This window comes from Bombus fervidus, chromosome 14 (assembly GCF_041682495.2).
Source record: "Bombus fervidus isolate BK054 chromosome 14, iyBomFerv1, whole genome shotgun sequence".
Classification (NCBI taxonomy): Eukaryota; Metazoa; Arthropoda; class Insecta; order Hymenoptera; family Apidae; genus Bombus; species Bombus fervidus.
Genome location: NC_091530.1, coordinates 1,721,590 through 1,748,690, shown reverse-complemented (window position 1 = coordinate 1,748,690; position 27,101 = coordinate 1,721,590). Strand labels below are relative to the sequence as shown.

Genomic DNA, 27,101 nt, shown 5'->3' with positions numbered 1-27,101 from the left:
GTTCGATCGCTATCGGCCATTTCCTCGTGCGATACTGCTCGCTTTGCGTATCGAACAGTAAACACGAACGTTCGATGATATTGTAACGCGACGAGGGCCAATTAGCATAGCTCGATACGAAAATCACGTGATATGAGTTTCGGCGAATATCACTGGTGCACGGTGATTCATTTTAATGCGTGGCAAGTTGCTCGTTTCTGCAAGTGCCATTAGCTTTAATGGAACGAGCCACGGATAAATAGGAGCAGCTGATCGAAAATTCTTGCGTGTTGCTCCGATACGTGCGTCGGACACTTGGAAACTTGAAAACCAAGTTTCTTCGCTGCTCCTTCTGTTTCCGCTGCTCGCGTTTCGATTACGAATGAGGAAGCTCCGTGAAAATCAAGAACTCGTTTCCTCGGTTGGTTGTGTCAGGTTCTCGTACGTTAAAAGCAGAGGCAAACTGAAACGTTCTTTAATTCCATTGCATAAATGTCATTTACATTAATTTTTTTTTTTTTTTTTTGATGTACGAACGTCACAGGTGAAAAACGTAATAACTCTTTTATCGAAGAACAGTCTTTTAATTCAATATTTATAATTCCAACCGTTAAATACGAATATTCGAAAAATTCAATAATTTAATAGAAATTGCGTATTATTCTATAATCAGCTCAGAAGCATCCGTTCTTTTCTATTTAGCCAGCACAAACGAACATTTCCTCTTTTTTCAACTCGTTGCTGTTACTTTTTTCGCGCTGGGACGATCGTATTCGGTTGATTTCCCGCAGAAGTTGTTTATGCCGCGCATAATCTCGGCTCGACAGTCTTTCGACTAAATTTATTTAATCGCGAGGAAAATTCTGTTAGAAGCAGCGTCGATCAAGGAATTAATCTAAATCTTGTCGCACTCTGGCGTTTTTAACATTCGCTGATTTCGTCGAAAGACCAGCCAACCGATATATTTAACGCGTTATCTATACAATTTATCACCCAAAGGAAACACGTGCCGGTAATATTCTGGAAATATGGTAGAATGAATTTTTCCTTCATGCAACGTTTGTACCATTCGAGTTCTTCCTTCTCCAGAGCTTTGTGTCCGAGTAATTCGTCGAATATCATCGATTTTCTTCGGGTCTCTGCTTTTTCTATCCTCCATTGCCTTTGCAGGCCGATCTTGTACGTTTCCGCGTCGATCGTTTTTTTCATACCCAACGATAGAACGTGCAGGCTGTCCTCCAAATAATCGTACATTGTGTTGAACTTTTCTTGCACGAGTTTCTTCTCTTGATCCATCGAGAAACGTGATTGGAAAATGCCACGAACCAACTGGGTATACGATTTTTTAAAATTACAGTTAGAGAAAGATAAATGATTTCTAGATTTAATTAATACTACATTGTATTATGCGTTTACGCAATACGCATATAACATATAGTACAATGATTTTGATAAATTCTAAATTTAAGTTTTCAAGCTTCCTTAAAATTATCATTCGTATCGTTCGCTCAATGATTATCGCGTCCACGGTTATAATTGTTTTCATTGTTCTATTAGTACATACACAAAGATCACAGGAAGAAAGAAGATCAGAAATATATTTCAGAAGCTTGCTCGGGACAAATAATTCAGTCTATTTATCTCTATTTACATTAACAATTAATTTTGTGAAATTTCGATGAATTAAATTTACTCGAAAGCCAAGCATTTTGGCGGTGGAATGCGGCTGACTGGTCGATCGGGTAAATTTAATTGGAACATCTGGCAATAGGTTGATAAAAAGGACATTAATTCACTAACGGACATCCAATAGCGCCCGAGTGCTCTTTGGAGATCGATCACTGCATTTCCACCTGGTTCCTTGAATCCACGCAGAATACGAATACTCAATAATTCGGGCAAAGCTTCGACGTCGCCCATTAATGGCAGGTCATGGGTATTTTTCCAAATACCATTAGCGTTCCTTCCAAATGGGAATAGCCAATCGTACGGAATCGAATAAGTACTGCGCAATATGTCCCTCCTATCGAAATTCGTTGGCTTCACCTGATAATCCTGGTGGCGGTGAAATAAAAATACGAACAAGCTATTTCCTTTAGAAAATAGATCTACACAATTTCACGATCAAAGCGAATATAAAAATCGTAGTTGCGTGTGCTTCTTTTTCGTGATTTCAATTCTGAAGCTTTCAATTTCTTGTTCAACAAAGTTGCAAGATTCTGTCGTTACTCTTTTGGGAACATTTTTAAGAAAATAAAAGTTTTCGCGTTTGAAAACACCTGTAAACTTTTACTTGTCTCGGTAAAGCTTGTTAAAGGCGCTTGAAAGTTCTTTACCGTTTTCTGTTATCTGTCATACAGTTACTCATAACAGGATGGAAAATTAACGTTTCCTCTTACAAACATTTAAACTAAGCGGTAAAGACTACTCGATACGACTTAATCGAATGCCGAAACTAATATAATTCAAAGCACGGAATACAGAAGAAAATTCTGCTTTTAGTAGACGAAAACAAACGGTAAAAGCACCCAAACGATCTTTAATTATTTCCTCCGCGATAAATTAAAATCGCCTCAATGAGGCGAGAACTAAAGAACGTAGCGATTCAAAGATCTTGTTATATTCTATGAATTCCTCTCGTGTTTTATCTCGTGTTCCTCGAGTTAAGAGAAGTACAGACTCTAAGCAATTATCTCGCTATTATACAATTTCTTTTATTTCTTCTACGAATAAAAGTATGAAAATTAATCAATCTAACCGGGAACGATAGTGCGTTTTTCAGTCGAGATTCAGTTCCCACAGGTTCACACGCGATGAGGCGATGAATCGTCGGTCGATCGGGGCTTGGATATAAAATGATGCTCGTTGCCTTATCGATGATTGCCGTCAGCTCCGTTTGATTCCTGGTAAATCTATGAACGTACTCGTAAGCCGTGAGATCTCGATTTATGGCAAATATTCTACAATTAATTCTGTTGCTCTTGAAACAGAGCATTTCATGACTGCAGGAAGGTTCAAGGTCTTCTTCGAACTTCTCGTCGTAATATTCTTTTTCCTTTGAGTCGACGGTGTTGGCGTCTGCTTTCTGACGTTTTAGCGTTTCGGCGTTCGGTTTGTAACGCGTTTTACCATCGTTTGTTACTTCGAATATGTTGCCAAAGACGTCAGTGGTGGTGAATATGACGGCTGATGACTCGGAAGGGAAGAAATTGTACGTGGAAGTAGATTGGTTGCCGCAATTGGTGCACGTATTGCCTTTGAACGATAGATCGTCTTCGTTGATCTAGTAAAAATGTATTCTCTTGTAAAAAAAAAAAAATATAATTAGTAGCGTGTGGATTTTAGCACATTCGTCTGAAATTCGAAGGTGTCAAAATACACGAGAATAATAATTTATAGTAACGTATTAACATACAACGTAGGGAAAGATATTAAACGTTGAAAATATAATCGCTGAAATAATTTCCTGCCTAGATTCTATCTTTCTAATTATTTTCCTAAAAGTGTCTGCAGGCGAGTAAATTTTCTATCGCTAGTTAAAGAGATTAAAGTATAGACACTTTCGTTTTGTAGGAATTATCGGGAAAATGTTATCATCGGCAGCTTGTCGATCAGCAGATTAAAAAATTATGAAAATGAAAATACTTATGGCGGCACTCGACAGCAAAATATCACCACTCGACGCTAACTAGCGTCGGACGACGGCAGCGCAGTGGTTAGCGCAAACTGCTCTGTTTTTGCGACCAGGTTTTCAGGACAGAGATAGGAAGAAGAAACGATATCATCGCTCTACGGCGTCTTAAATCCAAATTATAAATTATAATGCCAAAAAAAAAAAAAAAATTCCAACACATAATATTGTATGGCTATGTCGTACCGTCACGTATCGGTACTTTTGTCTAATCCACCCCACAACCGAAATTCATTGTTTATTGTGAATTCCATACATATGTAATAATCATTCTGGGTCAATGAACGTTATGAAAAAAAAGCAGTGGTTAGCGCCTTAGGTTACGAACGTTCGGAACCCGGGTTCAAATCCCGGCGACCGGAGTCCGATTTTTCTTCCACGACCCAAGAAATGAGAAGAAAATACAGCAGTACCCCAGCAGCGACACCGGCGACCCGCAGCAAAACCTGTCTCATCCGACACACTAGCAGCATCAGCAACTACAACTATCACGGCAGTGAATACGGAATTATAGAATTATCAGATAGTAGAATTGTAGAATTGTAAAGTCGTGAAACTTTCCTTACCGACTATATCCATGAAAGTTTGGATCAGAAAAAGCTACACGAGACTCGTCGTTCTAAAGAAGCTTTTATCGACTCTAAAATACGATTTTAATCGCAATTTCTCGCAAAGGCCGAGGAGTACCGGAAGTGCTATTAGAGTCACACGGGTGCTAGATATCCGTTTTCCAACGAATCTCATCTAGCAGGTTTTGATTACCTTTAGATTAACTCCGTCCGCCATCGAAACTTCGTAATGACCTCTTCTCGATATGCTGACTCGAAGATCGTCCGGCATCGATAAAGTGCAGTTAACTGCTGACTGATCGTAGAACACGGTGGCATAGTTCTTGTGTTCCATGCGACACGTCAACAGGACGGAGACGAAACTGTCGCTGATCAATAGCTCGTTTATTTTCTCCTCGTAATCCGCGTTCACTTTCGGCAAAGAAGCTTCATCGACGTATTTCAGATTCGATAACGGCCGATCGATGTAGTGCTGCTGCTCGTCTTCCTTTATTCCATCAGAAACGAAGTATAGGAGAATTTCTTCCTCGGTCCAGTCACACATCACTGGCTCCTTTTCTATAGTGTAGCCGGTCGTGATACGCGTACCGTCTAGAACCGAGCTTTGAATTATACCGGACCTTTACGCCATAGGAATCTTTCTATAAAACTTTCAAAACCGTTCCACCATGCGATAATCGTTTCTGTTATTTCCTTTCCCGACGTAATATTATCGGTTTTGTACGCGATAAAATTGTCAATTGAAAATGGAAAAATACCTCGCCTTCACGCTGATAACCAGACAAAATATTCCCAATGCTTTCTTAATAAAATATAGTAAAAGTAAGAAATGCGTTAGTATCGTGACAGAGACAGGGAGATTTTTTGTTTGGGTAATAAAATGGATCGTTAAAAAAATTACTGCAGGCTAGTAGACAAAATTGCACGATTCATTGCATAAGTCACTTTCTCTGAGAACAATTATGCGAATAGCAATAAAAGGACGTGGATATACTGTCGGAGTTGGTGTTTCAAGAATCTCAATTTCGTAATTATTTGTTCTAGTAAGAGTATAGGTACGCGTGTGGAACTTTGAACGTGTTCTATATACAACTTTCTCGTTCAATTCGGATTCGATGTTACAATTCTAAAATACTCCCACTCGCTTCAATGTATCAGCGGATCTAATGACACTTCCTGATCACTTCGGTTTCTGTTTTATTAGAAACAGCTGAGAATGCGATCTTATTAGTTGAAATTCGTATTTGCTAGGCACATATTATGTGCGCCATGAACCAGAAAGGAAACGTTCGTTTTAATTCTATTTACGTAGAAACGAAGTAACATTCTTTTCGACATTGCATGTTTCGTTTTTCACTCTACTCAGAACAAATATATATATATATATATACGTTACAAGTAACTAGATAACGAATTCGCGAGCAATCGATGCAGCCAATTTAAGAAATAATGAATTTAAAAGTACTTGAGGCTATCACGGTTATGTTAAGATCGATGTTGTTGCGGAGCAAAATTTTCAAGAAACTCGTTCAACGAAAGAATTTGCTTTACATAACCGACAACGCAGCCGAAAAAATTTCACGATCAGATTACAATCTCTATGATACGATATTAATTTGTTAATAATATTATCGATCATTAATTGAGAAAAAATTCAGTCACTGATGAAATGAATATAAAAATGAGAAAAGGGTACAGTATAACGTGTGTGTGTAAAAGAGTAACGATCACGTTATAAGGATATAGTTGAAAAATTCGAGCGTTTCTATTCATAAAGCTATGAAAGTCAAGAAACGTTCGATACAGGAAGACTGCGAGTCACGTTCGCTTGGAACCAGTTTCCCAGCGGTAAAATTTTTTATTTGATTCTATGGCTTTCCACGAGCCATTTATAAATAAAACAAAATGAGTCACCTGGCTCTCGAACGTACATACTAATACTTTTGAAGAGTGTGTGTATCGAGTTTAGACGGATTAAAAAAGAATGATGGATAACGAGGTTCGTTACGAGTTTCTTTGCATCTGGTGAAAAAAGAATTAAAAAGTAGTAGAATCATTACGTTAAAGTGCTATCGACGCGCTTTACTTCTCGTAGTAGTTGGTCAAACGTTTGTAGGAACTGCATTCAACCGAGCAAATAAAATACAAGCGGAGATGAGGAAAGTTCGGACGAAAGTTTATGAACTTGACTTTCGCATAGGTTACGAAAATACTTTGTACAACGCAAACGTGAATCGTAGCATGATTTTCCAGCGTTGCACAAGATAAATATTTGCCGCTGCGACGTTTGATAACGTTAAATCATAAGGCAGAGTGTTTAACAAAATTACAAGGTACACAGCAACGCGGAACGGTATCGGACTGTTAAAATCATTCTGTTTGTCATCGAAGATAAAAGAGCAATCAAATGTTTAACAACGCTGAGTTTTTGGATTACAGAGAGCCAGTTTGCCATTTACTTTCTGCTCGAAATTCATCGATTCTCTGGTGTCATTCTCAGTTTATTTTTCAACTCGCTAAAAGTTTAGATAGGTATTTTACAAACATGGATTCTTTTGACTTTAGACTTTTGTTAACACGATAGAAATATACTATAAAATGAGACGTCGTATAGAAGTGACACTCTATCGAGAGGATGTTTTTTACTGCGAATTTTGATGGGACCGTATCTTTTTAAAAAAGTTCGTCGAAACGTTTATTTAAATAATTGTTGCAGCACATTGAAGTTTATTTTTCCTTTTTATAAAACACATTTTTTCTTTAAACCCGCCAAAATTTTTAATTTCACACTATTTTCTGCCTCTTTTTTTAGTTCATCGAGGAGAAAAATATATAGTAATTTAATCACTTTTTGGTGTTTTGTTTCGGTCAAGAATTACGAGGTGGATCCTTTCCGCCGATTGAAAACTGCAGCCCATGAAATAGGCTTAGAGATCTATTATAATTTCTTTTCTTACTTTAAAAAAATTTTTTTGTGTTCGTTAAATATATATAAAACCATACCTCAAGATTCAATAATTTCATTTCTTTCTTTCCCTTCTAAAAAGAATCGCAAAAAGACGCTGTTTTAGAACATTCTAATTCAGGACACCCCTTAAGATATTAATGTGAAAATTTCAGAATATAATTTATAGAAATTTTGATTATTGTACCTACGTTGTTCAAATTATATATCGTCGCTCTAGTTCTTAACTGTTCTATCTCCGCTAGTTTGTAAACCGAGAAAACTGAGTTCAAAGTTTATGAAGTTCAGCGTCATTGTGTGTGCTTAGAACTGAATATTTAATTAATAAAATTAATTTATAAAAGAATTGAATATCTATTCTAAGTAGAATTTTCATAATATTAGCATGAATTTGTCTTCTTTATACCAATCAGATATACGTGGATCGGTTGATTACACTTCCTTTTTTTTTTTTAAATAGAATTCGAACAGTTAAGAACTAGGGCAACGATATGTAGGTCACAGGTAAAAAAATCACGATAAGTCATACTTCCTATCTTTTATCGATATCCTATATTCCATAGAATTCTATAGAAGAGGAATTTTTAAACGCGATATATCGTCGACCATTTCCACGTCAAATCTTTTAATTAATCACTTTCTCTTAAGTAAGCCAAGCTTTCCAAAACATTTCGAATTGATCGCTTTTGTTCAAAAAGTTTGTATCTTCGAATGTATCAGATTCTTCCTTTCTTCGATTGTTTTACGTTGAAAGCAACGCAAAATTAAAAAGGTCAGTAAAAATGGACTCGTCATACCTTTTCCGTGTCATCTTTATATTACTCGTAATACTTGCGATGTAATTATTTCACGTAAGACCAATTAGCGTGTCTCGTCGTTGAAGCGTTAATATTCGACGACAGAATAAATTGATAAATTTGTAGTAGGAAGAGGAAAGTTGCAGAATGAAAGATGACGACAGGTATAGACTTAACTGTTACGTTTATTATCAAGCGCTTACGTAACTTCTCGAAGGTTTTATCCGATTTAGATGTATCGATCTCATTGAACGAAATATAATAGCGCGCAGACATCGGAATCCGCCCCACAAAGTGGCAGGTAGGCTGAAACGTACCTGGGTATCTGACGATCAATTCTCCATTGGAATTCAGCAACATGTTGGTACCGTCGGCACGACGCGTGAATTTCTCGTCGACCTCGTAGTCCGACGCTATTCTCACGAGTAATCGATGCTGTTCACTTACGATCAAGTCGTCTAGCACCTCGTACAGCCTACCGTCGTCATTCAACACTGTGTACCGTGACACTCTGACCGTGTTGTCCATCGTTGACAGAACGTCGTCACGATCCTGAAGGCAAGTCATGTTCCGATCAACGAAGACCAAGACACGTTTGAATGCTTGCAATCGCGTTACGATTTCATACTTGATACGGGAAATTGTTGTTTTTGTCTAGCAATTGATTCAAGCTTGGGCAACGAAGAACATTTGATCAATAGGAAAGAAACGATTGAAAGAGGAATATTTTATTTGTTATCGTTTAATTACGTTCCCTTGCATTTGTTTGTAATTTTTGTTTTCTAGGAGCACAACGAAATAGCTTTAATTACGAGGGATTTTATTTGAAAAAGAAGACAAAGAATATTATTTTTTTTTATTTTTTATAATCTTTGAAAGAAATTTTTATTAATCGTACAATCAGCGAGATGCGTCCTTGCGAATGTCCAACTATTAAAATATCTTTGTCCATCGATGGATTATAAAGTAATCGATTAACTTTTTAAAAATTAAGTTCGCATATTTCGTATTAAATAATAGAAGAAATTATATATTTTATTTTCCCACTGATAGTGCAATTAGTTTATGCGTTCCAACATAAACGACCAAGCGTCGATGCGTTAAACGTTTCCCTCGAGTTGAATTCTTGTCGTATTAGATCAGATCGGACTCGTTCGTGGGTTAAAACGAAATTTAACGGGTACTTGACTCACCATCGTTAAATTCTGCTGTGCAGACACAGAATCTACCTCGTCCGCTTCGAGCAACGGAGACTTGAAACCAGTCATTGGCTTCCTCTTGATTTTAGATAGAACCTTCGGCTCTTTCGGTCTGTCGCCTTTAAAAGTGGAATACGGATACATTTTCAAGGCTCGTCTCAATTCACAAAGCTTAAAACAATATTCAGAATACGTTAAAACGGATAAAAGTCAACGATAATCCTGAAATAGAATGTATAAATTTGTAAATTACAGTAGAACGCCGATTATCCGAACTAATTGGCAGACAAATCCGTCCGGGTAAGAGGTTTTTCGGATGATCGGTCCGAAAGAACCGTGGACGTGCCATAATTCAACTAGAAAATAAATTTTACAAATATGGATGTTTATTACGCGAAAGAATACACACTCGGTAAAAGAAACGCGATACAAAGAGTAAGTTAAACGCTTTCAAATCCCGCCAAGTTGCGGAGTCCCTCTGACACGAACATTTGTACAGTATCCATTTCTTTTCGACGTTTTGCCCATTGCAATGCGATATTCAACGCATTTTTAGCTTCGCCGTGTGTTAGAATACTGCACGGGTTAATACCACATTCCATCATACCTTCTTTTATATAAACATTACTGGATAAAACAATATCGTCGTGACTTTTATATCCTGGATTATTTTTATCTATATTTAACCACTTCTGTATATCGTCGTTATTACAATCTTTGAATCCATATCTATATACTGCGTGCTAAACTATCCAATTTACCATTGGTTCCAATTTGTCTCACATTAGCATATGCACCATTGCACAATCTGTTTCATGCTCGTTAAAGCGTAGCTGCGTGTGTCATTATGTTACACGTTAACTTTTCCCAAAGGCTTTGTTCAACACGTAAATGCCATCTTTTAAATCAATCTTCTTACAAAATTGTAAGACTCTCGCGTTGTACCACTTCTGTATATCGTCGTTATTACAATCTTTGAATCCATATCTATATACTGCGTGCTAAACTATCCAATTTACCATTGGTTCCAATTTGTCTCACATTAGCATATGCACCATTGCACAATCTGTTTCATGCTCGTTAAAGCGTAGCTGCGTGTGTCATTATGTTACACGTTAACTTTTCCCAAAGGCTTTGTTCAACACGTAAATGCCATCTTTTGAATCAATCTTCTTACAAAATTGTAAGACTCTCGCGTTGTTGTCGTCAGCGATTAACAAACATCGTAATAAATTCTTTTGGTAATATCTCTCGAAAGATTGAATAATTAATTGGTCCATTGGACGAAGCCCTGATGTTACGATACATCGGGAGATAAGATTTCTACCATTTCGCTTTCAAATTGTAAAAGTTTCGCGGAAAATTGTCAGTCTCGTCACAGTTATAAATACGATCTTAATCTTAACCCTTTTCTTTCGCAAGAATTATTAAAAATTTGAAAAAACTCGAAGCCGTGAAACTGTCAGCGGATAATTTTCCTCCTACAAGGTCGAGATTACGTGTTCCATATCTTAATTCAAATCGTTTTAGCCAACCAGTAGGTGCTTTAAAACTTCTATTATTGCCTAACTTCGTATTCAATTCAAAAGCTTCCTCTTGAATTAATGGACCCGAAGATGCTGTACCAGTGCTTCGTTTTGTAAGATCCGTTTGTACATAGTCCGATCTAATTTATCATCCTTTGATATTTTCAAACTTCTACGGAGACGCAAGTTACTTTCATATAAGTTCTTCCCAAGTTTAAATAATTTTGATTCACTATCTTTAATGTCGCTAATTACAGATTTTCCAGCATCGTACTCTGCGATTAAATTACACGCACTTTCATCCTTTTTCAAACGTTCAATAGTATTTGATTTATCTTAATAACGCCATTCTTTTTTTTTTTTCTTTTTATACTCATACACATATATAAAATATGTACGTACGCGTTACATTCAGACGATACATTAAGACATTACAACGAAGGATTTGAAGCAGCAAGAACACGTGTCCTAAAATGCAAGCATCGTTTAAACATCGTCAGATATTTAGTTTAAACGTGTACTTTGTACATACGTATGTACGCAAATGATTCATCCTGTATTCGGATAATCGGCGTTCTACTCTATTTATAAACCGTACATTTTATTTTTGCTTCGATATTTTTCAAAAAGTATTGCAAATACCTGAACCATTTTTTGGGACGTTGACCTGCTCATCGTAATTTTCGTGTCGCTCGACTTGAAGATCCTCGAAAGCTATACAATTGACGATTACTCCGTTAGGACGAAGAACCGTTACTCTGCCATCGTGCAGATATTTTAGAACAGTGCCATTTCTCAGAAACCTTCTGCAAATTTCACGATCACCTTCGGGGTTATCGTATCCCTTTGGTAGGTAGGACTGTTTAATGTAATATGGATTATTCGGACCGTCACCGATGATTGGTTCTATCAGTAATCCCGTCGGCCACGAGATTCTTTGCTCGACGTTCGTGTCTCGCCAGGTGTGCAAACGATTCTTTGACGCATCTAGTGCAAATTTACCAAATAATTAATTACGCGAGACGACGACAAAAATATCGCAAAAGTATTGGGGCAACTAAGTCAGGTTACGAAGCGTAAAAAAGGATGTTTTCGATATTATAATATTCCTATTGTATGTGAAAATTGCGATATTTATTTTTAAACGAGCCGGAAAGTGCAGCAAAGAAATATTTAATTTTGGAAAATTTGATCGTTTGGTGGAACTACTCTTAAAGTTAGGAAATGGAAGTTGCACGTGAATCGTTCTTTTGTGAATTAACTCTACTAGAAATTGTTATAGAATATGAGATGGAACAATTCATGTAAGCGCACGATGAAATCTGGTACGCTTACATGGTTGCAAAGTTTGTTGCGTAGCAGCATACAAGCTGCATGTTAATCAAAACTTGATTCAAACGTCACTTCCATGGTGTCTTTTGCAGCTACTCCTACGATATTAATTTATCTCGTAAAAGGTACGTACGTCACGGTGTACAGGATGAAATTTAACAAGAAATATATTCACCAAGTCAGTGTGATCGACATTGTCTCTCGTCGGTAACTATTTAAGATTTTCATTTTAATTAATCGAATTAATTCGTTTCAATTCATTGGTCTCGTACGAGGGTTGAATCTTTTGATCCTATTATGCGCTCGAAGCTCGCTATCGGACCGTGGATATTTATGCGAATTCACATTTTTATGAACATAATTAAAATACCGGAGTCTAGCAACAAGTTTGTTTCATTTACTAAATATTGTAACTAATACAATATATTCGATATTTTATAAATTTTTGCATATTACGTGTAATTTTGTACTTTTAAATCGCCCACAAATGCGTAAAACTTCGCATTCCGTGTACTTTTAAAATACCCAAATAATATCGTCATAATTCGTCTGTTTAAAAAGGAAGGGGAAATTTCTAAAATATTTGACTCTTACGTGACGACTCCAGCATCTTCTGGAAAGCAAGAATAATGCCGATTCTACTCGTTACGTGGAATATCTCGTTCGTCTCAGGACCATCGATTCTATGAAACAATCGTAAACTGTATCCATGCAGAGTAACCGTGATTCGTAAGTTCTTGGTCTTGTAAAGCCAATCGTCTATTTCCACTTGTACCAAAGTATCATCGGCCGAGTAAAACGTTTTCTTGCGATTTGTCACTTGTACGCGTAGTCTCTCGAGATCGTAACCTACGAAATCATAAACTGGTTCCCTCTCGGTATCAGGTAGGGACAGTGACATTTTTCCAGTAATCAATGAAGAGATTTCATCGACGATCGACTTCTTCGAGCTGATCCTTCGACTGGACGATTTGTCGTTTCTCTTTTTGCCTTCCTTAGGGCTCTTCTTTCTCTTTTTTGCGCTGTTCGTCGTTTCTTCTATGGCAGTAAGGGGCGATACATCTACGAGAAAAGCGTCACAGATTTGATTACTATTGTATTTCTCATACTGGGACCGTAATCGAAAATAAATATCTTTGAACTATTATATTCGATACCGAGATAGTTTGATCGAGCGAATATCGAAAAATTTGAAACGAAAAAATACTAAACAGTTGCTAATATCAGAATTGTTAAAATTGCACAGTTTGCTTAATCGAAAGAACAAAATTGCGTCATTGATACACATAGTACGTACACATATTTGTATATGATATAAAATATGCAAAGTGTATGTTCGATGGACAGGTTAAAGAAGATGCGGAGATTGAATGGAAAGGATAGAACGTCTTCTTACCGACATCTAAACTACTTTTTTGCCTATCAAGATCTCTGCTGGCTTCCGAATCTTTTGCTTTTAGTGTCCCAGGGAGAATGAAGTCCTCGTCACGGAACAGCATCGTCTCCTCGTATATCTCGGCGCTCTTTCTCATCAATCTTTCCATGGACTTGGCCGTCTGCAATCTGTACAGCTCCTCCTCCCGGCGTAGCCAATCCTTCTCCTCGGGCACTACGTATTTGCAGAAATCACGAAGTCGGATCGGCGTCCGAATGCTAGACATTCTTTCTTCGGTGCTTACTCCATTGATTTTCCACTTGTTACAGAAACACAGCAACAGAGAGTCGGTAGGTTCGAAGTATCGGAAACCGACGTGATCGAACGCAAGGAGACACTCGTAAAGAAACTGTAGAAAAATTGCCTCCGATAATAGTTCGACGTCGCTGAAATCTTCGAGACGAGCTCTATCCAATACTCTTGTCTTGAACACGTTCTTTTCTAAATAACCAGGGACTAATAATTCACGAGGGTCTATCAGGTCGAACAGCGGCGAACACTCGACGATATCTGGAACGATTTTCCCGTAATCGATGTTACCATCGCTGAGAAAATGGAGTTCCGGCGTCAACTTCGAGGTTAGGCTCGGCAAAGACTTGCTACGTTTCGATGAAAGGGCGGAGGCGTCGTTTCGCATCGTCTCGTTCAAATCTTCCTTCGTTTTTATACCTTTTATACTTTCTAGCGTTTCGGAATCTTTGGTTTTACGCTCTAACGATCGAAATATCATTCTGTCGAACATTAAAACGTGCAAATAATGTCGAACCTCTTCGTCGCTTATCTCCACGTCGAAATAACGTCGAATGTTATCGATGTGACGGGCGTATTCGTTCAATTTTTTCTCAGAGATTTCGTCCTTTCGACGAAAACTCGCGATCATTGGATGCCGGAAAATGGGCAAAATGTTGTCGATCAAATCTGTCAGGTTTCGGATCACTGGAATCGCACAGTCATCGAGAAGACGAATGGCTTCCAGCAGACTATCTCCGTGAAGGATTAGTTCAATGTCAGCCGGGGTTTGTCCACCATCGACGTTGTACTCCACGTCATCTAGGTCGTATTTAATATTCAGAATCTTCACTTTTTCTTCGACGAACGAGACGAGGGACTGACTTGTCATTTCCGCTTCCGTTTTCGTCTCTACGTCGCGCTACGCGTAATTATAAAATGTTACCTTTTCACTACAAATTGTATAAAACTTTTATTCAGATTAAATCATTTATATCGTAATCTGCATATTCCGCGATACAAAATATTCCACGATACAAAATTCGTACGATGGAATTTACAGAAAATTAAATTTTTTCTATCGTTTAATTTCGGAATTAATATATTTCAGTTAACCGTGGTCCGCGAATACAGTTTGCATATTTAATTTTTTACGCGATCCGTACAAATAATTACAAAAAGAAAAGGTATGAAACTTATCAGCTTACCTCTTGACCTATCTTTGCATCCCCTTTCTCGTCGATGGAATTTTCCACCGTAATTCTTTCCTCGTTCGCTTCAACTTGCGTCAATATCGCGAACAATATCAGCGGAACTGAAACGCACTCTGCAGGAAACGCATCCAGCAAGGTCTCGTAAACTTCCGTATTCGCTTTCTTCGTACTTTCACCGACGATACCTTTCTCCACTTCCATGCTTTTCAAATAGTTACCATGCTGTCTATAAAGATCGTAAAAATCGTATACGATATAGGACACTCTGTCGTACATGTCCTTCTTCAGAGCTTCATACTGCTCCTTGTTCGACGTTTCTGGCAGCAGCGGTGGACAAAATATGAGAAAACCGATATCGCAATATTCTTGGTGCGTTTCAGGATCCATCAATCGTTTCTTCACTTTCGTCCAAAAGTTAAACAATCTAATCTTACTGACACTGTATTCTTCTAGAAAATATAATTTTCTACTTTCTATGGATTCCTCTTCGATATCTTCGTACTGTACGAAATCCAATTGTTCGTTCGGTCGTTTGATTTGCATCATGCAAGTTAATGGCACGCCAACGTTTATCAAATGTTGTGGTAGATCCGGATCGTGGAAGCCCGTGAGAATTATGTAAAGATTTGGTCCGTTCACGGGGGCATCGTCAACGTAAACAGCATCTCGCCATTCTTCGCCGCGCTTTCGCAGTTTCGTGTTCGCCTTTCTGTTGAATATTTCCGGATCCAATTTCTTCGTGCCTGACTGCGCTCCTGTCGAGACGATCATTTCAATTTGGACGATTTACAGAAGTCGATCCCATTCCCCTTGCCATCGAAGACCACGTAACGAAGTTACAGTCAGTTGTCGATCGGTTATCAACCAGTTATCAACGAATTATCGATCTAATTAACGAGTCATTAGCGATCCTATTTTACGACTTATACACTGTACGAGCGTCTCAGCGAATATAGTCTGTATACTAATTTATTATTTTAAATATATTCGACGGTTTCAACAACGAGCAATCTCGTCCAATAAATCTCACGGTCAAACATCCTACACAGGTCCTGTACAAAATCGAGCCAGCATCAAGATTTATTTCCTTCCTTAAATGTTACAACAAGTACTTCACTTTGAATATTTTTTACATCTCGGTATGTTACGCGCAGTTTTTACATCGTTGTATCTTTAAATTTTCCAGAAATAATCAATTATACTCTTTTAAGAAAACACGAATGACCCTATTACCGAATCTAACCCTTAATTCTACTGAAATTAATTTATAGCAGAATTTTATCGCCATAATTAGAATAGCAACGCACCTATCGTCTCGTCAGTCGCTAATAACTTTCCCCATAGACGTTAGGGGCGTCGTTTTGTACGCGAGCTACTAAAGCCGATTCGCCTACCCCAGTCTGCAACTGTCTGCATAATCCAATACTCCTCGTCTATCTCTCGCTCCAGGTCAGCTAGCCTTTCCACTATACCGATGCTCTCCTCCCTGGCACGATATATTAAGTACTTGATGATCCGTGCCATCAGCCAGCTTGGTAGCGCGTCGTTCTCCTCGTTCAAAACCTTGTTCGCGTAATGACAAACGCCCTGAATCGTTGGACATTTATCTAGGCTCTGCTTCGACAACGTTCTCACGCTGGCCAGCGTTTTCTGACAGCACAGAGGGTAAATGGCTTTCCGCCTACCCTCTTCAGCGGCCACGTTGAAAAGCGACACGCACCTCGAGTGCTCGGTAATCGTCTCGACCATCATGGTCACGATGCACCACCACTTCTCGTCGTTGATCGAAATCGCCTCCAAAGGCTTCCGCCACGCGTCCTCGTCGATCTGCTTCCTTCCTTTGCTCGAAGCTTCGGATTTCGACGATTTCTTGTTTCTTCGCATCCTTCGTCGATTTTTATACGTTAACCTAGATTTTGTTTTCTGTCAACTTTTCGCACGATTATATATATTTGATCGGTTATCGAACAATCGATACTTTATTCATAGGAAACAAGGAGCATGAAGTTTATTGATATAATATAATACATGTATTTTTAGGTAAAGAAAATATAGGTAAATTTAATAAATAAATTATAGAGAAAATAAATTTCTTGCACATAGAATCCCGGACGAGATTCAGCGAAGAGATAGCGGGAATAAACAGCAGTGAAGTTTCGTTAAATGCGACCTTTTTACGTGAAAATGTAAATATTAATTTCAACTATTTATTAAATAATCCATGTACTGTAAGAATATCTCACGAATGAGACTTGACCCTTTGCACTCCTATGTCGAGTGCGACTCGATATCAATTTTTATCTCAGGAGCTTCTTTGTCGAGTCCCACTCGAGTCTCAACGTGCGAAAGAAAACCAGGATTGCAACCTGGAAGTCGTTTCAAGATACATCATACACTTAAAAATTACAAAATACAACAACAGTGTGAATAAAACTGGTATTTAAATGAATTTCTTTCTTCCTTTATTTATTTAAATTGTTTGATCTTTTAGTTAAAGTAAACTGCAAATAAAACGCTTAAAAGCGTTGACTGCGCGACTCGATATCAATTTTTATCTCAGGAGTTTCTTTGTCGAGTCTCACTCGAGTCCCAACGTGCGAAAGAAAACCAGGATTGCAACCTGGAAGTCGTTTCAAGATACATCATACACTTAAAAATTACAAAATACAACAACAGTGTGAATAAAACTGGTATTTAAATGAATTTCTTTCTTCCTTTATTTATTTAAATTGTCTGATCTTTTAGTTAAAGTAAACAGCAAATAAAACGCTTAAAAGCGTTGACTATGCGACTCGATATCAATTTTTATCTCAGGAGTTTCTTTGTCGAGTCCCACTCGAGTCTCAACGTGCGAAAGAAAACCAGGATTGCAACCTGGAAGTCGTTTCAAGATACATCATACACTTAAAAATTACAAAATACAACAACAGTGTGAATAAAACTGGTATTTAAATGAATTTCTTTCTTCCTTTATTTATTTAAATTGTCTGATCTTTTAGTTAAAGTAAACTGCAAATAAAACGCTTAAAAGCGTTGACGTCTGCTGATAACGAAATTGAAATAAAATTCGCAGTGCAAAGGGTTAAGCGTACAACATTAGTGGTAGTTCCACTTAACTTTATCGATATCTACTTGTATTTGTTTTTGTGTCCAGGCGATTTGTGTCTATTAGCGACAATGGCGTAGATCGAAAGTATTATGAGAATAAAAATTGTATGTTTCGTGAGATAAACTATAAGAAAAATACGGAATTGTATACTTTTAGAATGATACATGCGTTAGTGGCAGGTGGTCTGATACTGAGCAGTGTGAACATGACGGCTTTTGGTTTCGGACAGTTCGGGTTTCATTTTCGGTCTCTTCTCGTCCACGTCAGGTTGATTTAAAGCTGATTTACACAGCACGTCAACCTGTAAACGGCGCGATGCAAGAGTGACAAAACGTTGTCTAAACTGCGCTAAAATCGACTACAGTCGTACCGTCGACAAATCTGCTCCGTTTGGAATCGATACGAGGAATTTACGTACCGATATTTTTCAAAACTGTGAAACACTGCAATGATTTATTTCCGCTGGAAAATGGAAAATTCCTACGAATAATTTCTTATAAATTAGGACACATCCGTGGTATTTCGTGTGTAATTCAAACATTTTGCTATTAAGAAACGATACATATTGCTACAAAATGTAGAAATTATATTATATTACATTTTATCGATTTATTTTGATATCCAGTGGTGTGCGCTATGAACGCGAATCACAATGAAGATCACGAACAGTAACGCGATAAACAATTTAAAAATTCGATAATCGATACCATGTTATCAAGGTTGTTGTTTTAATTCGTTGTGGAATTCGGGACGCATTTTTGCACCTTGTTCTGTATTTTAAAAGTGATTCTTCGTTTGATCGTTTACAAAGTTTCATGGATTTATCGATTGTGGCCTATTTTCAGAAAATTTATGTCATGTTCTTTTCGCATCCTCTTCGATTAACAATCACGGATCTGCGGAAAATACGATAATACAAACGTTGGTTTATTTCAATTTACAATAACAAGCATTTAGTCCTCGTACCTGTCCGTATACTAATTGGATTGCGTTACACAAACTATGCGAGCGCCGATAAAAAACTTTATGACAGAATAAGGAATAAAATAAAGTAGGAACGATATAGTGCGGCAAATAAAAATGTAAAATAATATTTTATATTTCACCGTGTGAAAGCTACCGGTGTACGAGCATATTAATCCACGCGTCCAGCTACAGATTAAACACGTGCAAGCTACTTATACTAAAGCTCATGGGTGTATGGATATCTACTTCGGTAGATTTGTGGTAGTACGTAGTACGTAAATTTTGCCAAAATATGAATTTTATGAATTAGTGACTACGATTCAATAAAAAAATGTCACAACTCGGTGTAATTGAGTCTTACGTTACGAGAACATCGAAACGATCAAAGGCAGATTTCAAAGACTAAAAGTGAAAAATTACGAAAATGATATTCGATCTTTTAAAAAATAACTCTTTCGTAAACTTCAAAATAGCTTCTCGCTTTTCGTTCGGAAATTTGCAAGCGAGCTTTCTCGAATTTTACGCGGGAGATACATTCAGATGTAATTGGCAAAGGATGTTGTCACGATGTTTTCAAAATAATTTCGTCTCCTCTTTATTCGGCATCGAAATTGAAGATCGTGTTAATTCAGATTTCAGTTCTTAACTTTGCAGAAACAACTTCGTCGAACGAAAAGCTGTAAACTTGTTTCGATCTTCGGTTCGATGAAAAATGTGCGCTGAATATTTATGAATCTGCTTTACGAAAAGTAACGTGGGAATGCTTGTCAGTCGTTTGATACCAAATATCAGGCATCATCTTGAATCGTAATTGATATCCTTCGCTCGACGGGGTAGCGTTCGTTAATTAACAAAGTTAATGTCACGGAATAGCGTACACGTAACGAGGGTTTAACGAGGTAAATCCGAAATTGGTAGAACAAAGCGAAAGGGTGCGCGAGCCATCGTTCGGTTGTTAATATTCGGGGAGATGGCAGAGCGACAGGACACGTACCGCTCGTGATTCTAACGATTTTTCACTTGAAACGGTGATTTCGTGACGCGGACTCGCGCGTAACTCGTTACGTTTGATATCTATCTACACGAGCCGTGTAGCTGACAGGAAAATTACACTAACTCACGATTTTACGAAAGTGTTTCCTAGGGCCCACATAATCCATTTGTAACACCTTTCCACGTACAATTTGTACAACTAGTATAACATACATGTTGTACACGTAAATATATCGTAATGAATATACAAAATTGTCCAGCTAAATATTTTCTACCTTTCGCGTACATTTTCAGATTTGTTCCAAAATCTGTCAAAATGATCGCGATAGGTGTTGCAACAACGTTAATAAAATTTCGAGATGTTTCCTAGAATGCACATCATACATTCGCGTGTATCGATCATACGCATCGTAAAATCTACGTACAAGTGTTCCAATGCTTGGGCGAGCTGACGCGCCAGTTGCGAGTGGGTCAAGACTCTGCGGGCCCGCCATAAAATACTGCGTTCATTAATTAATTCGTCGGTGAAATATCGCGGCGATACGTCACGCGACAAGTTGGCCCGAATCTCGCGACAGTTTTGTTAATGGACAACGTTCTCTGCCGTAGCTGTCGTGTTCGCAGATCCATTAAACAGGTCGCGAGAGCGCGCGGGAATTCAATGAAAAGAACGCCGGATCGTTGTCTTTTCCCTGTGGACCGAACGACACGCGGAAACAGCAAAAACGAAGAGAGACAGAGAGCCGATGCGCTCGTAACGATTATGAAAACGACCGGCAGTCGCGGAATCAACTGCGAATCTCGTCCCAGAGGAAGAAAAAAGGAATGGATCCGCTGTAAAAACTGCCGCTGATGATGATGACTACGGTGGCGATGATGATGATCCCAGTGATTAGGAAATTGAAGATGAGAAACTTTGTACGACCGTGTGTTTCGCTTGTCGGGTTTTTCAATTTTCGCGGAACGGTCGCGTGCAGAAATTTCGCGCTGGATCTACCCGCTGAATGGCGACCTGTTTCGCCAACGTGTCGTGTTTTCTATGTTCATCTTTTCCCAGACACCAAATGTGGATCCGTGGAATGAGAAAAATAACGCGTTAAAACCGAGACCGATAAAATAAAATAAAATTGGACGTTGAATTGGATTTAGAGAAAACCCAGGCGATGAACTCGATTATTCTTGTTACTCGGTGTAATAATAGATGCGCATAATTCGCCTTCTTGAATGTAAATTAACATAGATCAATTTTCCTAGATAAATTCGCAGGAATCAAGTTTGCCTAAGTAGAGACCGAATGGTATCATTTCGAGCAAATGCCATTCACGTGTCTTAAATTCTTTGAACGAAAAACTAATTTACCACTTATGCGAATGATATTAACAACGTAAGATATTTCCGAAGATTCTTTAAACGAAACGGCATATCAAATGATTCTTTGATATTCGGGTACGAAGAGAATCGCTGAAAGAATACTGTCGTTTAAGGAATTTCGAAAACTTTTATCTCTGGAATTTAAGAGCGCAAGCATAAAGTAATATTAATTCCGGAAACTTTATTCCACGTGAGTTTCGGTCGTGCCTAATCCGCAAAAACTCTCGTTTGCGCAAACTTGTTGAAACCAGCTTCGTAAAATGCGAGGCACGAGGACGATTTTAGGTGTGTGTAGAATCTGCCAGCTCTCCGGGCGCGTTAAGGAAAACTTACAAAAGATACGTAACACGGAGCACGTGAAACAGGCTGCATAAAGTGGGATAAAAAGTATAGGAAGACGAGCCAGCAGCAGCGAAGAAAGGGTGTTTGGAATATTTTCGTTGCCTGTGAATCGCCTCAGGGATAAGATTATACGCGTCGAATAGGATCAATTATTAAACAAAGGTTAGACAGAGGAATATTCCTGCGAAGAATTTTCATGCAAATTGCTAAATGAAAATTATCACGTTGAATCAAAAGCTGATTCGAACTTTCGTGTACTTTCCAAGCATATTCTTGTTTCCTTTGTCAAGTTCGCTTCTCTGTTCTTCCGGGAATCTTCTTGAGAGAAAATTAAATTCGATGTTTAATGATTTTTAATAGCTTAATGACCGCGAAGAACTTCCAATTTCTTATAGTTTTCTTTTTAAATATTTACGACGATAATCGCGATTGCTTTAGCGAATTGCCTTACCTTTTGTTTTCAAAAATAGTTTTGTTAGAAAAATACCATTTGCACTCTGTTTCTGAAGTTTCAAATTTCTTTGAATTTTCGAGTTACCAAACTTCCCTTTTGATTAAAACGATTCTCCCCTCGCAGTACAAAAATGATAAAGAACTTGCCGGGTATACTTTCCAACGAACTGCAGATAAAATCTTATTTTATAGGAGCCGAGGTCAAAATCATAACGCAGTTTACTCGTTATCGCGTTAAGGAGAAATGTCACGTAAACGTGACTTGACAAATTAATTTCTAGATTCAGCTTTCCGTAGGAAGTTACGGCGTTTCAAAGTTTCGCGTTAGAGAAAATGTTGAAAGGCGCTTTGCCGAACACGAAGAAGAAGCTTTGTGTATCTCCTTTGTACAGCATACTTATTCTCTTAATGGTTCGAATACCTCACGCAGCTTGGTCGAGAACTCTGGCATTCTGGCTTTTCGCGAGTAGCTAACTTTCATGGAAAATAAACCGGCTGTTTAGAAGATAAACTCGGTACATCATCGATCAAGACGCACTGCTGGCGTGCGTATCGGTATTCGCGTTGAAATATTTAAGCGGATGCCTGGATGGCGAGCCAAACGATTTCGTAAATCTCAAAATATCCGGCCCGACTGTTCTAACATTTGCTCGTGTATCTTTAAACTGCGATCTCGTGCAGGGATTTCTTCGGAGCTCGCCAAACATTCGCGACTCCCTATTGAAATTCACCGTTTATCCCGACTCGATTTACCTTGGTGGGGATCGTCGAACGCGCCGCGTCAACACGCCAAAGAGAACGGAGGAAAGAAACTTTGCCATTTATTCCGCCCATCGAAATATCTCGCCGAAACGTCTGAGAAAGTTCCATCGAGCGCCCGACACGCTCCGAGTAGCGTCGCGCGCCTAACATCCGAGAGGCGAAGCGACGTTTCGTGGAATCGCGCGATCGACTCTCATTTCGAGTCGAACGATGCTGAAACGAGCGAAGGGAAAAGAGAAACAGGGCAAAGTTTGGGCAACGATAGCCAGCCGTTTCAGGCAAAAAAAGATACAACGAGGCTGGCATTTATCCTACGGGGAGTGCGAAACTCTCAGCCAGAGTAAACAGACCGGGTCACGGTCGAGCCGGTGGGTGGAGGTTGGTTTTGTCTGGCCTTTTCTGTTTGCCTCCGCCGGTACGCATCCCTACACACGGCATATTTCTGTATAACTCGCCACCTCGTCAAGCACTCTTCTTCCGACATTGCCTCCAAGTAATTTTCGTTGGTCCGTTTTCTTGCTCTATCGAAACGATTCGTAAAAAAAACTCGACGCGTCGTCCGAATCGAAGGTGAGTGGCAGAAGAGAAAGGAAAGATTAAACGGCTACAACGTAAGATTAAACTTGAATATCACAGACGGATAAATATGTTTTGGATCGGTCGGGAGATACAAATATTTCTGCAACTCTTTCGTTAAGACTGTTTTTTCCTGTAATGATTTTGTGAAGCAGACAGAAACAGATAGAAAGAGTATTAAAAAGATGGATAGAGAGAATAAAAGAGGAGATGTCGGTTCGCTGTCAAGAGAAACAGTCAACGTCTTGACGTATACGATGAATCAGTCGTAAGATGTATTGTAGTGGTAAAACGCTGTTTGTTCCCCTCGTTTCCTCGTGTCACTAATGCTTCTTTATCGCGTCAAGCTTTCCTGTACAGATCAAGCGCTAATCGAATTGGATTTAACCAGATCACACGTTATTTCAAATAGTTCGTATCTTGTTCTCTTCTTAATTGCAAGTTTCTTTAAATTTTACCGTTTCTGGTATTCTATTACGTCGTCCGGAAAGTTGTCTTTCTTTCGCAAACGTGTTTTTGTTGGAATACAACGATATTTCACGCATAGGCACAAACACTCTTACACAGACACCCACACAGGCATTTGAACAGGACACTTACACAAGTCATACTCATTACTGTATAGAGAGTGGGGTTCAAAGTATTTAAGGGATCATGGGTCGCTACCTACGTCTAGTCTGAGAGTAACTGGCCAACGATCAACAATTCTTGCATACTTTGTTAATTATATCACTCGCCTATATACATCAGGTTCTGTAGTTCTGTTTAATAAATATCACTGAATATTATTAATCTTGTAATGTAATTATCTTATAATGTAATAATCTGTGGAAGACACAATGTTTATGTTGAAATAATACCTACGCCTAGTCTGAGAGTAACTGGCCAACAATGAACAATTCTTGCATACTTTGTTAATTATATCACTCGCCTATATACATCAGGTTCTGTAGTTCTGTTTAATAAATATCACTGAATATTATTAATCTTGTAATGTAATTATCTTATAATGTAATAATCTGTGGAAGACACAATGTTTATGTTGAAATAATACCTACGCCTAGTCTGAGAGTAACTGGACAACGATCAACAATTCTTGCATACTTTGTTAATTATATCACTCGCCTATATACATCAGGTTCTGTAGTTCTGTTTAATAAATATCACTGAATATTATTAATCTTGTAATGTAATTATCTTATAATGTAATAATCTGTGGAAGACACAATGTTTATGTTGAAATAATACCTACGCCTAGTCTGAGAGTAACTGGCCAACAATGAACAATTCTTGCATACTTTGTTAATTATATCACTCGCCTATATACATCAGGTTCTGTAGTTCTGTTTAATAAATATCACTGAATATTATTTTAACATAAACATTGTGTCTTCCACAAATTATTACATTACAAGATTAATAATATTCAGTGTAGTTCTATATTGTTCGTATGTAGTTCTGTTTAATAAATATCACTGAATATTATTTCAACATAAACATTGTGTCTTCCACAGATTATTAATCTTAATTTTAACATTAAATTCTAACAGTTTTTTACAACATTGCAGCTTTATATAAACGTGAAATCAAGTATGTGAAATGTCGCGGTGTTTATCTCAACAGAGCAAAATGGATCGTACTTAATTCGATGAAATAATGTAAAACAAAAAACCTTGTGCGTTTATTATTTCCTTATAAAACGAAAGAAACTTTTCGAAAGAAACAACCTAATATTTGGTTCTATATTTCTCATTGCTTAGAAAAAAAGATAAAAATAAAGAAATGTTCAGGTAGAATATTCGATGAAAAAATCGGCTTATTTTATTCATAAATAAGAAAATTTAGTTAAGGGTAGAAGGCAACTGCGTGTTCAAAAGTTTTTATTACAAAAGTAAAGAAAGTTTCATAAAGAATAGAAAACAGAAATGGGATAACAGCGAGTGTTGTTAATCGAAGCCTAAAGAACGTATCATTTTTAATTAATTAGCTTCTATCAAAATTTGAAATTTCAACAGAACACCATTCATCGGTGGCACTTAAATCACTCTGTCTGCGTAACGAACAAAAGAAAGGAATCTCGCATTCGAACAGAGTTTAAGTATGCATCTGAGAAAGAGCGAAGCGGTAAATTATTTAAAATGGATTAGGAAGTTTCGTGGAGCGAAGAGAGCGAAGGCGAGAACGTATGCAAGACGATACAGTGTAACGAAGAAGAAGAAGCAAGCCGCGTAAGAGTGATAAATTATTAAATCGGACCGCTTTAATTCCCAGGCGATGTTGAACGATGAGAGGCTGTAGAGCAAATGAAATCAAACAGAAGTAGAGGAGAAGCAGAGTAAAGGGTGGAATAAAGGAAAGATCTCGGTGTTTGGAGGCGGACACCGTAAGAGACGCCAGAAGCATATTATTTCGGGGCAGACGTCACACTGTTTGATGCATTACGGCAATATAAATTACACAGTTGCACGGGTTTGAATTAAAGCGAGATACTTGCACGCGTAGTTAGAATTTTATTCCTCAGAATGGAACGAAAACAGGAAGAAACTCGAGAAGAAGAATACTAAACGCTCTACTTTCGATCGTAGTTCAATTCTGTCGATCAATATCCATTTACTTCGAACTACTTCAAATATTTTTAATGTCTCGTCTGCTCGAAAGAGCCAGGTCTTCGTCGGATCGGTAACTGCATAATTTTACATGATTATTTAACGCGACGGGAAAGCGCGATATAGGTAAAACTTCGTACGAGCCACGATACAACTCACTGAGAAATAATTTCTCTGTAAATATCTATACCTCTCGTCTATTGCAACGATAACAGCTTGTTTCTCTCTAATTACTCGTAACGCGTTACCTCTACATTCGTTTTATGCACGATATTATTGCTTTCACACGTAAAACTTCACTTACGTGTGTGTATCGGTATGAGGTATACGCTTGTGCTTGAAATTTGTTTGACAACTTGTTTGATATTAATTGATTACTTTATTACGATTGTAGGGTATATTTAAAGTAAACGCGTTGCGATGCAATCGGACGGCGAATCGATAGAAACATTAACCCGTTAATCGGACACAACGAATTAACTCGTTGATCAAATTCTCGTACTCTGCACGTTGCGTTATTATCATATTCTGGCGGAAGTAAATTACGTCGTATTTGTTTCACTCGATCGACAGACAATATCGATGCGCAAGGATGGCTTCTATTTTCGTAAAATCCAGGCAAATCGAATACGTGGCGTCGATGTGTCTTGCTAGATCTTTGATCCGGGGCTTTGGACGTACGCAATTCCTCTTCGGCGAAGATTACAGTCGTGGAACGTGAACGCGCACGTGGCAAAGGGGCTGAAAGTGTGCAAGTACGTGCGACTTCCGGCTGAAAGCGTCGTAGCTTCCGGAAGTTTTGCCACTTTGCAGATCTTCTGGAAATTAAGCACTCTGAACGAGCTTGTAACGGCAAACACACGCGTCACAGTTGGCTTCACCCTCCCGATTCGCTCTCCGTACTTGTTTCTGGTCTTCGATTTAACTAGGAATTTCCACGCGGCATGTCAATTCGCTTGTTTATAAATTTACTTTGGCATGCGATGAT

The 27,101-nt window shown here is 38.2% G+C and overlaps 2 protein-coding genes across 2 annotated transcripts in view; one reads left to right on the top strand and one right to left on the bottom strand.

The window, feature by feature from the left end:
• Positions 1-27,101, top strand: part of LOC139994172 (uncharacterized) — a 243,828-nt gene that overhangs the window by 151,633 nt on the left and 65,094 nt on the right. The gene's annotated exons all lie outside the window — the stretch shown is intronic.
• LOC139994410 (uncharacterized) lies at positions 1,669-16,819 on the bottom strand. Its single transcript, XM_072017021.1, has 11 exons — positions 16,330-16,819; positions 14,930-15,690; positions 13,455-14,643; positions 12,653-13,120; positions 11,369-11,713; positions 10,826-11,001; positions 9,698-9,892; positions 9,195-9,371; positions 8,319-8,553; positions 4,433-4,830; positions 1,669-2,034 (listed from the first exon to the last, which is right to left on the bottom strand). Exons 1-11 carry the CDS (start codon positions 16,817-16,819, stop codon positions 1,669-1,671), a joined length of 4,800 nt encoding a protein of 1,599 aa, XP_071873122.1.

Excerpts from the sequence above, each read along its gene's own strand:
- LOC139994410 (XM_072017021.1), bottom strand. The coding sequence starts at position 16,819 with ATGCGAAGAAACAAGAAATCGTCGAAATCCGAAGCTTCGAGCAAAGGA. Across the intron at positions 15,691-16,329 it reads GCAGACAGTTGCAGACTGGG|GAGCGCAGTCAGGCACGAAG; the intron begins GTAGGCGAATCG and ends TCGTCTCGACAG. Across the intron at positions 9,893-10,825 it reads TCTTACAAAACGAAGCACTG|AAGTGGTTAAATATAGATAA; the intron begins GTACAGCATCTT and ends GACGATATACAG.